The following is a 13,948-nucleotide window of genomic DNA, read 5'->3' on the forward strand; positions in this document are numbered from 1 at the left end:
TTATAGGGTATGTAAGAAAATTGAATTATTTAAAAATTGGAAACTCTTGTGTGATCCAAACTGGATGAAGACGTTTTGCATATTCCGAAAATGAAAGTAGTTACTTTGTTCCTGAATTTTCCATACTTGCGTTTTATACGTACACTGACGAGACTCTTACATAAATGTTGAAGTTACTTTTCGATAATCTTTAGTCTTAATAAATTAGTGATAGGCGTTATCTGTTATTTTAATCAACAAAGATTAATATTATCAATTTTAGTTCATTCCAAACTGAGAGCTAAAGTTTGTAAACAAACAAACGATAATCACGCGACGGCCATGACACTATTATATATATTTTTTATTTTAAATGTTGAAGTTCTTTGAAATTATGAGTGAAGTAAAGGTGTAAATTATGGATCGTTAATGTTTTTCGTTAACGTGGAAATATTGGTTTTGCAAACCACGTAATTTGACATAACAATTTCAAGCAGCATATATCTATATCATATTTTTTTTAATTTTATGACGTTGTTTTTATAGTTAAAGCCATAACCTTCGATTCCTTGGTTCTTTTCCCGTTTACATTTTGTGAGACTAGTGATGTTCCTTGAAAGCATTTTGATTTAGATACGTAATTAGGTTTTTTAAACTGTTTTAAATTAAAGAGACAAATATTTAAAATTTTGATTTAATGGCATATCTCTTTTAGGTACATCATCTTATATTAAATGTTATAATTAATCTTAATATAATATCACTTTTAATATATACAATATTAATTAATAAACGCATACATATTCATTTACAATAACTCAATATTACATAAATATATTACATATTGTACTTTTGCCTATTATTATAACTTGTTTTATGTCTTCCCGTATTGGGATAATAATAAAAGATACTATTTTTAATATAAATTAAATTAATATTACATATTATACCTAGTTGGTAAATACTGGATTAACCGGTAACTGATGGAAGACATAACACGACTGACCTATTACGGTAACGAAGAAAATTTAAATTTGTGCTTTACAACTAGAAAATTAATTATCTAAGATTAATAATACGGTAAATCTATAGTTTTAATTACATATTATATGTTAATAATATTCGTATCATTAATAATAATCGCCGACATCGAAAAGTAATAGAACAATTTGACAGCTGTCAATGTCAATAGTGATGTAACCCATCACACAAAATCGGTATAACTTTTACACACTGACCTAACTCTCAATTACATAAAAATAAAAATGTTTATGGTTAAAATAGGTAGCTTTAGTTTTTTTTAGCTGTCAAAGTCGTTCAGTAACTTTCCGACACTACTAACGATATTAATGGAAGACTAAATAATTTTGTTGTTTAAGGCACATGAATTCTTTATATCTATGTTATTAACTTTACAAGAGCAAATTTCACAAGACGCTATAACATGCCAATAAGCGTAGTAATGTCATTGTAAACTATAAAATTTTACACAATTATAATAGTTTACTATGCATGACGATAGAATCAAATTCGAACCTATTTGCTTATCTAAGGAATTTTACTTACATTTTTCATCCAAGCTTGAAAATAAATAAACGAACTTCATATTTTTCGTAATGCAATTGCAGTGAGTAAGGAGGCTACATTGTATTGAAAAGTAAACATTTGTTAATATTTTTTCCTCGTACATATTAAAATGAATTGATAAGATAGAAAAGAACGTACCACCTATGTTTATAAAATATATCCGGTAGGTAGATCAATAAAATAAAACGATTTTAGAGTTTCCTCGTTTAAACATCTCGATAAACAAACATACACCGAACGTTGGTATAAATTTCGCTCAACTCGTGATATTTTATAGCGTCTGTGAGATTGGCTCTGGCTTAATAAAAAATTTAATTAAACTCCTACTTACGACCGCAAAATAAACTTAAACTCAAACAGCTACAGGTAACTTATAAATTACCCATACTGTTGATGGCACTAGGTGCGCGTATAAAAAGAATATTAAAAATATTTATGTGTTTTATACAAGAGACAGCGAGGTCCCATTTTGCGAAATACTGCAACAGATGTCATCCACAAATATACACATTATTAATCTATTTTTTTAAAAACTAACTTATAAAAATTAAAATGTGCATCACTAGACTTTAGGTAATTGTGACGGCACCATTTTATATACTGACCAAGCAAGTTTAAAAAATTAATATACACTTCAAATAAAATTAATTTAAATTAAATTACATTTAATAGGAACTTTTAATAAACTATCACTCGTTTATATTATAATTTACACGTACTAAGATGTATCACAGAAATAACTACACACAAAGTTTCTGTCACCAAGGTCGCCAAGGTTTGTCTTCCGGAGACTGTCTTCTAGTGATAAGTGCTAGTGGGACTGGTTCATCGTTAGGTGGTGGTGTCCCCCAGCCTGAACTGGCTGGGGAAAAGCAGCGTGCTTCTGAGGACGTTGATGAAGTGCCTTCACGCGGTGATAGAGGCACCAGGGTTGGCAGAGCCCCGAGTGTGCTCGTAGTTACTCCCGCTGGTAAGACGAGTGCTATGTCTCCGTTTGATAACCTTGTGGGGACGAGCTTCACGCCTGATCCTGGACCAGCTGAAAAATAAATTTAATTAGTATGATATATCCTAGTGTGATTGGCTGTAATCTTTTTCTCTCTCAATCCCAAAATATGGATGGTGACATCCTTTACTGAGGAATCGGAACAATACTGACTGTGTGGCTTCTCTGTAATTTTTTTGAGCGGAGTTTAAGAAGCAATTTACGTATGTTTCTCACCTGAGATGAATATTGTTGAATGCTGTGGTGTGACATGATCTTCATTGTCAGAAGGTGGTGTGGGTGCGGCAGCTGGCCTGGCTCCCGGCGTGACACACCCCTCCAGATGTCTCACCAACCTCCGTTTAAGCCCCGCTTCCAGTCCTGAATACTTCGCGACCTCTGATAGACAGTGGCGATAGCCCGCTCTAAATCTATCTGGGGAAGCAACACCTTCACTACGAAGCCCTTCTAAATGTTTGACCGTCATTTCCAAGATGTCCGCCTTTTCTAATTTCGAATGTCTGGCTGGCTGTAACAATGACATTTTATTATATGTTTGTTTTATTCGGTGATTTTCTTTTTATTTTGAACACGAGAGAACGAATTTTAAAAAATGTAATAGAATATTGTTTTAAAGGTACTTACGTCTTTCTTCATGGCGTCCAAAATGAGAGACTTGAGTTCGTTGAGGCAGTTATTGATGCGCGCTCGTCGCCGCTTTTCCATTATCGGCTTATTACTCTGTAACAAATGACAAAGTTATTATCATACAGTTACATTAGTAGATAGAACTGTATACCTTTCTAACTAAACTAAAGCATAAGCAATAATTCATGGATTTATAGGATTTATGGCTATAGAAAATTGTGTAAGGATTTCTTACGGTGAATACAAACGTGCAATAATATTGTCTTTGGTTTCATTTAATTTGTATGCATCGATATGTGAATTACGATTACAAAGAGAAGCGAGACGGGCACGTGACCAATGGCGTTATAATCTGTAATAAGTGCGGCGGCGCGTGCGGCCCAAGGTGAAGGCCGTAAAGGTCGTCCGGCCGCGACGTGACGCCGCGTCACGCGTGCGACCAACACGTGACACGCTCTAGGCGCCATCCCGTGACGGCCGACGTGACGGCTGACTGACTCGTGAGCTCGAGACACGGTGCCGACTGCCTTCGATTAAACCTCCTCTTACTTATACCGTGACAATGTCCTTTAAATCTTATATTATTTACTTTGTTTTATTTATGAACTGAAAAGGTATGAACCAAATTTTCCAGTTTACTCGCTCTACTGGTTAGTGATGTAAGCAGATTATAAAAGATTCCATAATTATACGTTTGTTATAGTTGTGGAATCCGTAACGTCTCGTGTATTTTAACCTATTTCATAGAGCTGGAGACGAGACCGACCGGAAGTGGTGTCGCCTTCCGGCTTGCAAGAACTCGCTACTCAGTATGGAAATGTCGTTATATCATACGTTCATCTGTGTATAATACAATATGTATATTTGATTCCAATATATTTGTTGTAAAATTAATTAAATGTAATTTATAAATGATAAAAAAATTAGACGTATAAAATCTGTCACACTTTGATGAATTTAATTAATGTCACATTCTAAATAAAACAGCACAAAGATCGACGCCCGTCCAGCCGGCCAGTCGGCCAGCCGTCCAGACGGTTGCTATATTTACGTAACGCCGCGTCACGTCAGCGGCCGTCACCCGCCGTCAGCGGTGCGGCGCCGGAATTAGTCGCAGGGCGCCGCCGGCACGCGCCCGCTTGCGCCCGTCTGGGACGCTTCAAACGCCCACGCGCACTCATGACACACATTCTTTCCATAGGAACTGACCGATCGATACTTAATAACAACGCATAATAATAATAAAAGGCTGTAAATCATCAGTAATTCATTTGATTTACTGGGTTATTTTTCGTCCTAAATTTATCCCGTCTTGAGTTAAGTACGGGGATACTACATGACCGTAGAAATAAAGAAAGTAAAATTGCTATTGAGGATTTAATGTCTGATTTTATATTTAAAGAAAACTCCCGCGGCATTGGGGCTTAATTTTTTTCTTTTGAGGTCTGACTACAAATGGTATGCCATATCCTATATTATCTTTTAAAACACCTTTCTAAAGACATTTCTTACAGCCCGAAGCAATCAATAAATGGTTATGATTTCTTACACTTATTCTACACTGAGTTTCTTCCTTAGTGACAAAAGAGTAACCAGTGTGTAATAGACTGAGGACTATCTAGTCTTTGGTGTCATCGCGTTAGTTATATGAAAATGAATCATTGGTGTTGTGCGACGGCGCGGCGGCGGCGGCGAGGCGGTGTGTGGGCTATTTTCTCCCGTTGGCGCACTCCCAGCGACCTGCAGTAGACTGCGGTCATCTCTCTTTATTTATATAACTACGTATTGAACAACTGAATTCAATTGTAAGACAAAGAAACTATTTTCTAACTAGACTTACACGATCTTTAGGGCAAAGCATAAGCGCTGTTTTCATCTCTACTGTTTTTCAACCAAAAACATTTGCTTCTTTCTCATTTATTTTATCTGATATTCTTATATGATCTCATACCATATTAACAGTTGGATGGTTACATCAAAAGTTTGACTATTATTTCTTATAAAATAAAAGAATTAAACCTAATCATGTTTATTAAGTTGCTATAAAGAATAAGAATAATGTATATGAATATCTTAAAATATCAGTAATGGAACGCGATGTCGCATTAGTTAGGAGTTGGCAGTTAATTTGGCAGCGGACAAGGTGCGGCGACGGGCGGCGGGCGGCGGATAGCGAGCGACGGTCGACGGGCGCACGCCAACTCGCGTGCCAAGCTGCCAAAGCGTGGGAGCGGACAAACTTCCGGCACGCTCTTGCCCGCTCGCCGCCCAAACGGTGATTTCAACAATAAGCCGAACTTAAACTTCATATTAGTCAGCTACTTATAATAAATGTTCAAAAAACGACAGCTTGACATTATAAATCGTTACGAAAATGCTTATTTCGATTTTAATGAGTCCAGAAAAAGCTTTTGCTGTGTTAAATCTTGATGTGTTAAATTAGATCCGACTATACAGAAAAAATTGTAAGCTTGTTCAAGTTAAGTTTAATGTTGCAAAATTTTATTCAAATTGGCTTGGTTTATAGATTTTTTTCAAAATTAAATTAACGTCATACAAAAATTTTAAGAAGTGTACAAATAGAATAAACTTTGTTGTTATTTAATATAAGCCTATCAAAAAAATTCCAATAATTAGGAAAGGATTTATAAAGTACGTGTCAGATAAAGGCACGACCACACTAGCGTTGCGTGGGCGCCCACACGCGCCAGCCAACGGCGATGTTTATCGCGCGATGATGGATCACCGCCTACACCCAAACCCGACTTCCTTTAGCCGATCGTGTGAACCATTTCTTATCACGATAGAAAAAAAAACACGAAAACAACACACACTTCTGCTAGAAAAACTGAAACAATGATGTTAATATTACCTTGTTATTAGTAAGCAGTAAGTATAGATGCGTAAAAGTTAGGTCAAACCTTGGATGTCTGATACTAAAAACTCTGTATGAAACAAAATTTCTATCCTTTCATTATACAACTTAAATTTGGTCTCAGAATCCCACGGTAATAGAACATTAGTAAAATACAACGGTAATACTACATTTTTACGCATAGTTTTGTGAAGCGTAACTAAATATAATACATTTCGTCCCGTATAATAAAGTAATCAAATTGTTATAACTCTACGATCCTATGTCGTCTCACATCAACGCCAGCGAGACTACGTGTAAAATTAGTCACATTTTATGGTTAGTCTTTATTTTTGCCGTAGTGTAGTCACTTTAGCGAATAGCAGACGCGACATTACTCATTATTATATCAATAGGTGGCCGTGAATTGGTCGTCGCTTCGCGTCTGAGAGCGTGGCGAGCCGGCGAGGTCGCGCCCCTGTTAACTAACGTCTGGCCACGCGATTATTAATATATATCATAGATATACTATATGATGCATATACATAGTAGTAAATTCAGCCATACATTTTGCTTAAAAATAAGAGAAGTTATTGTTACCAGAGAAAGAAGGGTAAATATGTTTAACGTGGGTATGTATTGGCGTAGTTGTCTACTGCGACCTATCCTAAATAATCGACTATTATCATTTAGATGTTTTAGACATTTGGATTCATTGTTTTAAATGAATATTTCTTGTATTGATTGATTAAGGTATCAATTAAACCGCTAAACTTCTTCATAAAAGCAAACACTGTATCAAGACAAATAAACCTAGTGCTAAAATACAAGACACGTGCTGTATCCACTTATAACATGAGCACGTGTCAGATTATAACAAAATGAAATTAGTAATAGCGCATTGTTATCAATACTTTATCTAATCTTGAAGGTGAACCATGACGTGTTGGGACACGCGTGGGCATGGGCACGCGTTCCCACGACAATCGGTCCACGGTAGCCCACGCGCCGGGAGACGTGGTTGTGGGCGCTCGCCGCTTGTTCCCACGACAATTAGCCCACGTTAGCCCACGCTCACCGCCGCCCACGCGACTGACTCAGCGGAGGACGCTAAGGGCTGCGGCTGCCAAATACTCGCAGACAGCTTCTAAATATATTACGTACAGTTGCAAAACAAACCATTCATAAGTGACCTTTTCGTTTCGCCTTGCTGCGTACCTAAGCAATTATGAATATGTGAAGTATACCTTGCCCAATACTTTTTTATTATTCTCTATTTCTATATATGTAATTGTTTTCTTTCCACATCCTTCAATTTATGAGATTAAGCCAATAGAGAAATTCATATAAACCTAAACTATTAGTGGTACATAAGTAAATTATGTAGGTATCAACCCTGGTACACTCAAACCATTAAGTACTGCGGTTAGAAACCGACGATAGGAGCTAGAGTGCATAATGTTGAGTATACGCGTTCGCAATTCGAATGCCTCAATAATTACCGTTTACCTATATACTTTTATAATTTCTCTATGACCAAGAAATAAGACATAAGTCGTGTTAAGTAATTAACAACAGAATACGAGGCTTACAACAGTACATAAGCGGAAAGTAAGTACGTAAACTTAAATAAGACGATTGACATCAATGTTCAATCCATACGAACGTTCGAATCTAGAAATTGCTCGTTCGCGATGATGTTAAATGTTCTGAATTGTCTGCAAATGGCATCACATTTTACAAAAATACATCAGATTTAGTTTGATAAAGAATTATTTTGCTTAATTAAATCTATTAAATTTCTACAAGAGTTTGTGTATAAAAAATGTGCATCTGTATATATTTGTCAAACATATTTATAGAAATAGGACAGAAAAAGATTTGCATTAAAATAACATTGACACGTGTTTATTGAGCTATAAACGAGTTATAAAAATTAATTCATTTAATGGACATGAATAAAACAACAGCAATGATAGACTAATAAATTGTAATACCAACTTAATAATAATTGTCGATGTTTCGCATCGCAACTTAGCTATATTAGTATTTTTTTCTTTCTTGCAAATTAAATGATCACTAGATTTGAAATAGGAAGGCTTCTACAAATTACTCTGGTTATAGAGTAAATGGTAATAACCATATTAGTAGAGTGTAGAGCGTACTTAATTTATAGTGAGTTTCTGATACCAAAATCACCGTTTAAAAATGTTATTTCTATATTGTCAAAGATAATGAGAGGGATGACTATATGATTTATACGAGGATTTTGGTCACAGAATCCAACGATTAATCAACTAAATCTGTCATTACGGAAGGCTTTGGGTTGAGGGTATATATACCTACGATGGCGGAAAGTGAATTCACATATTGAAGACGAAATGGTTCGCCGACACCAAGTAAACTATAGTATATGAACAAAAGAGCGACTTAGGGAATCTGGTCTAAATAGCAGTGAGGTGTTATGTGTTTTTGCTATAAGGTAGGCCTAAGAGTATATGCATAACACAGATGAAATTAACTAGACACATGTTTGATATTCGTGATGACTTCATTATGAATGTTTCGCATTGGCTTGCTAAATCAACAGCCGTGTTGTCGACGATTCCTTCACGTGACAGAAGTGCAAAGATTTGCACAAAGATGACCGACTTTAGCAATCGAAAAGCGCACGCACGTTCTATTTTGTTGTCATGCATTTATATAATTAAGAATGTTGTAATTATTACATGTCATCAATAACGTATGCTGTAAAATCATAAGTAGATAAATAATAATTCAGAAAAATTCACATTTTCCACGATGTTGCCACTGCGTTATTTTTGTTGTATTTTGAAAAAAAAATGTACGTGATAGACTTTCTTTTCAAACCACTTTTTATGTTATTTATTATGTTGACTTTTTTTAATAATTAAAAAAAAAGAATATTATTAAAATCTTAGCTCATATATTTTCCAAGCTTACTTAGTTACTGACCAATAATTTTCGTGCAGAAGCTAAACTAGTCTTTAGCATTGAATATATCTTAATTAATATATAATTAAACTATTACAAAATTTATGAAAATAACTTACCCTTCTATTATCTCCTGAAGACTTCTTCTGTTCAGTCTGAACTGGAGAAGTCATGTTGCTGTTCACCATTGCGATCGGAATGGAGGCACCCTGCTGCCCGTTGGCAATCCCCGTCACCATACTGTTTATAAATCACAAGAGCACTGGTACGCGATATAATCACTGCATTATCGCGTGTAGTGGTAGATAACTGAACACGTGCGTACCACACGACAGCCGACGCACGACTGACGTGAGGCGGGCGTCGGGCGTCGCGTCGCTTGGCGGCAAGATGAGCCGAGAGCGCCACGCGACCACTGTACGCTGCACGCCCGCCTCTCGCGTGCCTCCGATAACTTAGGACAGGGATACACTAAACATCTTATTTATTATACTTTGATTTTTGTTATTCTATTTTCGAAGAAAACACAGCTTAAACTAGTTAAAGATGAGCAGACAAACGTTGGTGTATTTTTCATCTGACCTTTAGCAATTATAACAGAACCGAATTGTTTTATACGAGATAATTTAGTTATTGCTTTTGTAATTTTTGTCTTTTATATTCGTGTTAACAAAGTTTTTTTTTAATATTTTTAGAGCTGAATCCGATGTATATATCTTCAGTCTATAATACAGTTTATGTCTTATATATAATAGTATATAATATGAAGCAGTATTAGGAAGCTAAGTTCCTAACGTCGCCATATTTACTGAGCCTAGTAAGGTGATGTTGATGTGATTGTCGTCGCGGCTCACTTCCCGAGTATCGATGCGGCGTATAAACATGTCCACATCTAGTCCCGCCAGTCGACACATCAAAGAGGCCGGCCCATTGACGGCACCAGGGTTACCACAATAAAGTTCTAATATTAAAAGTATAATTGCTACTACAGAGTTTAATTCACGTTAGAGACAAACTGACGCAAATTTAAGTAAACAAATCAAATATATAGATTAAACCATAGCCAAATATGTAAAAACTTCTTGTAATATCGGTGCAAGAACAAAGAGGATTGATTAGTCTTTACGGCTGAAAAGTACATGCCGCTAAGTAAATGAATGGTGTATTAGTTTATTATATATTTTTTAGTATTATATATTTTGATACTGTCCGAGGATTCAATATTGTTTGGTTAATATAAAGCAACGTCTATTGCATATGCAAAATCTGTCAGGCGCTCGCAGCCCACAGGCCTCATTAGCCTACGCTTGAGGTCTTTGTTCATTCATTGTTTTCCATAGACAAAGTTGCCTTTGAAATGCATATAGGTAACCTTGTATATAATCACCGATAAGCGTTTAAACTTATAACAACGAATAGAATTTAAAAAAATGAATGCACGCATGTGGCAAATGTTTTAAAATATATGTAAATTTATATGAAAATGATAGAAAAATAAACCTATTCGTAACTTTTATCCTATACAGTGGTAGAATCAGCGTTGTTTATTTTCTTCAATTTCGTTCCATAATTTGATTTTGGTAGTCACGCATGAGTTTAAATACTACACGTTTCCATCTTCTTTGTTTGTTTTTCCAATAAGTTAAGAAATAGTAATATTTTAAGAATAGTAATTACAACAATAAATACCGATATAATGCAATGAAGAATTCTTTCATACATAAATAAGAACTTGCAATTCAAATTTCTTAGTACTGACGTAACGGTCAGTTTTTTTTTAAATTTTAAACAAAAAATGTTACAATTTCGGTAACGGTCAAAACATTTTTAAGCTGTATTCATCTTTTATTATTTATAATTAGAGCACAGTTTATTGTTTTGTAGTTTTTTATTGGCAATAAAAACTACAAAACAATAAACTGTGCTCTATTTTAAAACTGTTAGGTACATTACTGTTAGGCCTTGTTAAAACCGAAAATAGAGCAAGTTTTGTCTGCAGATTTGTTTTTTATTGACAATAATGTTCTTTGAAGGATCTTAACTGTACTTATTCAAAAGTATATCGTTTTCTTTGTTCGTACCTATTTTATTTTGTTTACTTACTTACTCCGCTGGCGCATCGACCAAAGTGGGTCTTGGTCTCCGACACAAGAGATCGCCAAAGTCGCCTGCCTTGCGCCTTCTCCTGCCAGTCCATCGCTTGTAGCTTTATTTTGTTTAATGTTTCTTAAACAGTGGTCCGTGGGAGCACCAGTGGCCCTGAGAAGCGAAATTATGATGCGCAATTAATTTTAAATTTAGAATTAAATAACCCATTCATCCCAACAAGCATATTATAAAATGGTCCCTGACCATAAAAATGTTAAACCCTTGAATTAGCAGTTCCCGCGACTTCGCCACTGTGGAATTAAGAGATATAATGTAACTCCTACATCAGCTACCATCCCTTCAAAATCCCATGTAAATCCGTTCAGCCGTTACGGTGATTACTCGGAACAAACGCGGCCTTGCGGACAGAAAGACAAAAAAATAACTTTTCAATATTAGCAACGCAATACTTCATTTGTAATGATTTTTCAGCCCGTAACCCTAGAGTGGTAGGCAGAAATAACGTATTTCTATTTGATGTTATTCTAGCACACCTCTTTCGCTTTTTACACATTAAAACAATCACGTGCGTGCAAAACACTTTTTTTGTCTACTGCGGTTCGAGGAAGCTGTTTTGAGGTTGAAATAGAATTTGTTTTACGTCGGTTTTATTGTCACCGAAAACACAAAGGTGTTTTGTAAAGATATTTTAAGTTGGTGACAGTTTTATACTCATACTGTTAGTTAGGGTAGTGAGAACAATCTCTTTATTACTACGCCACAGTGTAACGAAATTGTGAAAGGGTGTAATATTGTAGTAGCCTCAACGATCCTTGCAAAGGGCTAAGTAATGCATTGTAAAGCGTGTTACGGACATTTACGCATACTTTTATTTATTTCAACACTTTACAACCGCTTTCACGAGCACGTTAGACAACGTTGATAGAAATTAACAATTTACAACTAATTATCTTTCCGTAATCCGAACTTTAAAAACTAAAAGGAACGTATAAAATATAATAAAATGTAATTTAATACTTATCTGTATACAGACACTAAATATTTTTAGACATTATTTGTTAGAATCCTTTGGCGCGAATAGCGCACTTTCAGTACAAAGTCAAGTGTCAGAATGATTAGTGAGGGGACATACATAAACGTCGACATTTTATTAAGGCTAGTGTTGTGCTAGTACACCGGCACAGTGTTGGATTTTCTTCCTAACATTATACATATAACTTATTAGTATTGTCATTGAAATAATCTTTATATATATAATTATTCTGTGAGTGTGTAGGTCACTGAACTTCTCTCAAACGACTGGACCGATTTTGATGAAATTTTTTGTGTGTGTTCAAGGGGATCTGGGAATGGTTTAGATTCACAATTTTCATCAAATATTAACTTCATATTAATTTATTCAAATTAAAGACGTGTAGACAGGACAACGTCTGTCGGGTCCGCTAGTTTTCTAATAAAAAGCAGACACGATTGTACATTGTATTTATAGATTTAAGATTTTCGGCAGTATCGATAGTAGCTTTTAAATTTTCGCTATATTTTAGTGCTATCTTGATTTTGCTTTTTTAAAAGGTTCAGATGTTAATCAAACCTTTAATGTTTTATCGCGATCGAATAATAACGTTAGAGCTATTTATATTTACATGATTATCTCATTGTTAATTGAAATAAGGCGCAACTTTTATTGGAAATTCTACTCACTATATCTTTATCTAGTGGTTTTGTTTATACTAAATATATTAATCTTTTAACTACCTTTTAAAGTTATATTTTTACGAAGTTATAACCTGTATACAATCAGATAAGTCTTGTAACCCGATTGCAAAATTTACCTGCCAAGCGACAATGTTTATTTGTCCTTGCGGTGTAAACTAAACGGCAATTAAAATTCAATTACAATGTAACGAAATTTTTAAACCTTTCTGCGACGCGAAGTCGTAAAATTTATGCGTAAAAATATTTAACAAAGGCAACTTTATTGACAAACCCTTGCAATTAACCGTTAACAAAGTATTTGCCCTCTCGAGCGGGCGTGTGTTTGCTAAATAATTCGCCGGCTATTGTCCTTAAAGTTTTCGTCTCAACCCGTCAATTTTACTGTGAAATCTTAAAAACGGTTACGCGGGAGTTGAGAAAAAGTATACGAGCCGCCAAAGGCAAAGGCAACATGGCCGAACGGACCATTAACAAAGCTTAACGACCGATGTGTTTATGGTCATATTTACAATAATATTTCCTGACGAGAAAAAGGGCCGCCGTCGAATCCCTTTAGTTTTTGCTGGTATTCATTACTTTAGTAAAAGAAGTAACGGTCGGAGAGACAAGGTAAATTTGGTCACACAAATTATTGTTCATTTTGTTCAAAGTAACGACTATTCTTGTGGGGTGTGTAAATAATTACAGCCTTTATTGATTTTATTCAGACGAAATGACACATTGGAATGATTTTATTATCATCTTACAGCGTACGATGTATTTAGTTGTTAAATAAAATGTTTAATTGTAAAAGCGATCCACATAAGTTTAGTCAGCAATTTTAAATAACACCTAGGTAATTATTTGACAAAAATAAACTACCCAGATGTTGGAAATCATCTATCATTTCTGATATTTGATATTAATTAATTTGTACGTTAATTTTGGGCGTTTCTTAAACAAGGGGCAAACGAGGAACGAATCGCATAAGATTAAACTTTAGGGTAGAAAAGAATATCTTCCCGCGAAAACATTTTTTACTTTGTAAGGTAAAATAAGTCAAGATAGGATAATAAAACTAGTTTTAATTTTATATAGAATATATTTGCTTTTTACAATCTACAAAAATACACTTT

General features: G+C 35.0%; 1 protein-coding gene across 1 annotated transcript; it reads right to left on the reverse strand.

The window, feature by feature from the left end:
• Positions 1 to 2,095: 2,095 nt before the first annotated feature.
• hry (bHLH transcriptional repressor hairy) lies at positions 2,096 to 9,414 on the reverse strand. Its single transcript, XM_013308953.1, has 4 exons — positions 9,128 to 9,414; positions 3,197 to 3,292; positions 2,789 to 3,080; positions 2,096 to 2,605 (listed from the first exon to the last, which is right to left on the reverse strand). Exons 1-4 carry the CDS (start codon positions 9,245 to 9,247, stop codon positions 2,325 to 2,327), a joined length of 789 nt encoding a protein of 262 aa, XP_013164407.1. The 5' UTR covers positions 9,248 to 9,414; the 3' UTR covers positions 2,096 to 2,324.
• Positions 9,415 to 13,948: the final 4,534 nt, after the last annotated feature.

Source organism: Papilio xuthus, unplaced genomic scaffold (genome assembly GCF_000836235.2).
Source record: "Papilio xuthus unplaced genomic scaffold, Pxut_1.1 DF827789.1, whole genome shotgun sequence".
In the NCBI taxonomy this organism is placed as follows: domain Eukaryota; kingdom Metazoa; phylum Arthropoda; class Insecta; order Lepidoptera; family Papilionidae; genus Papilio; species Papilio xuthus.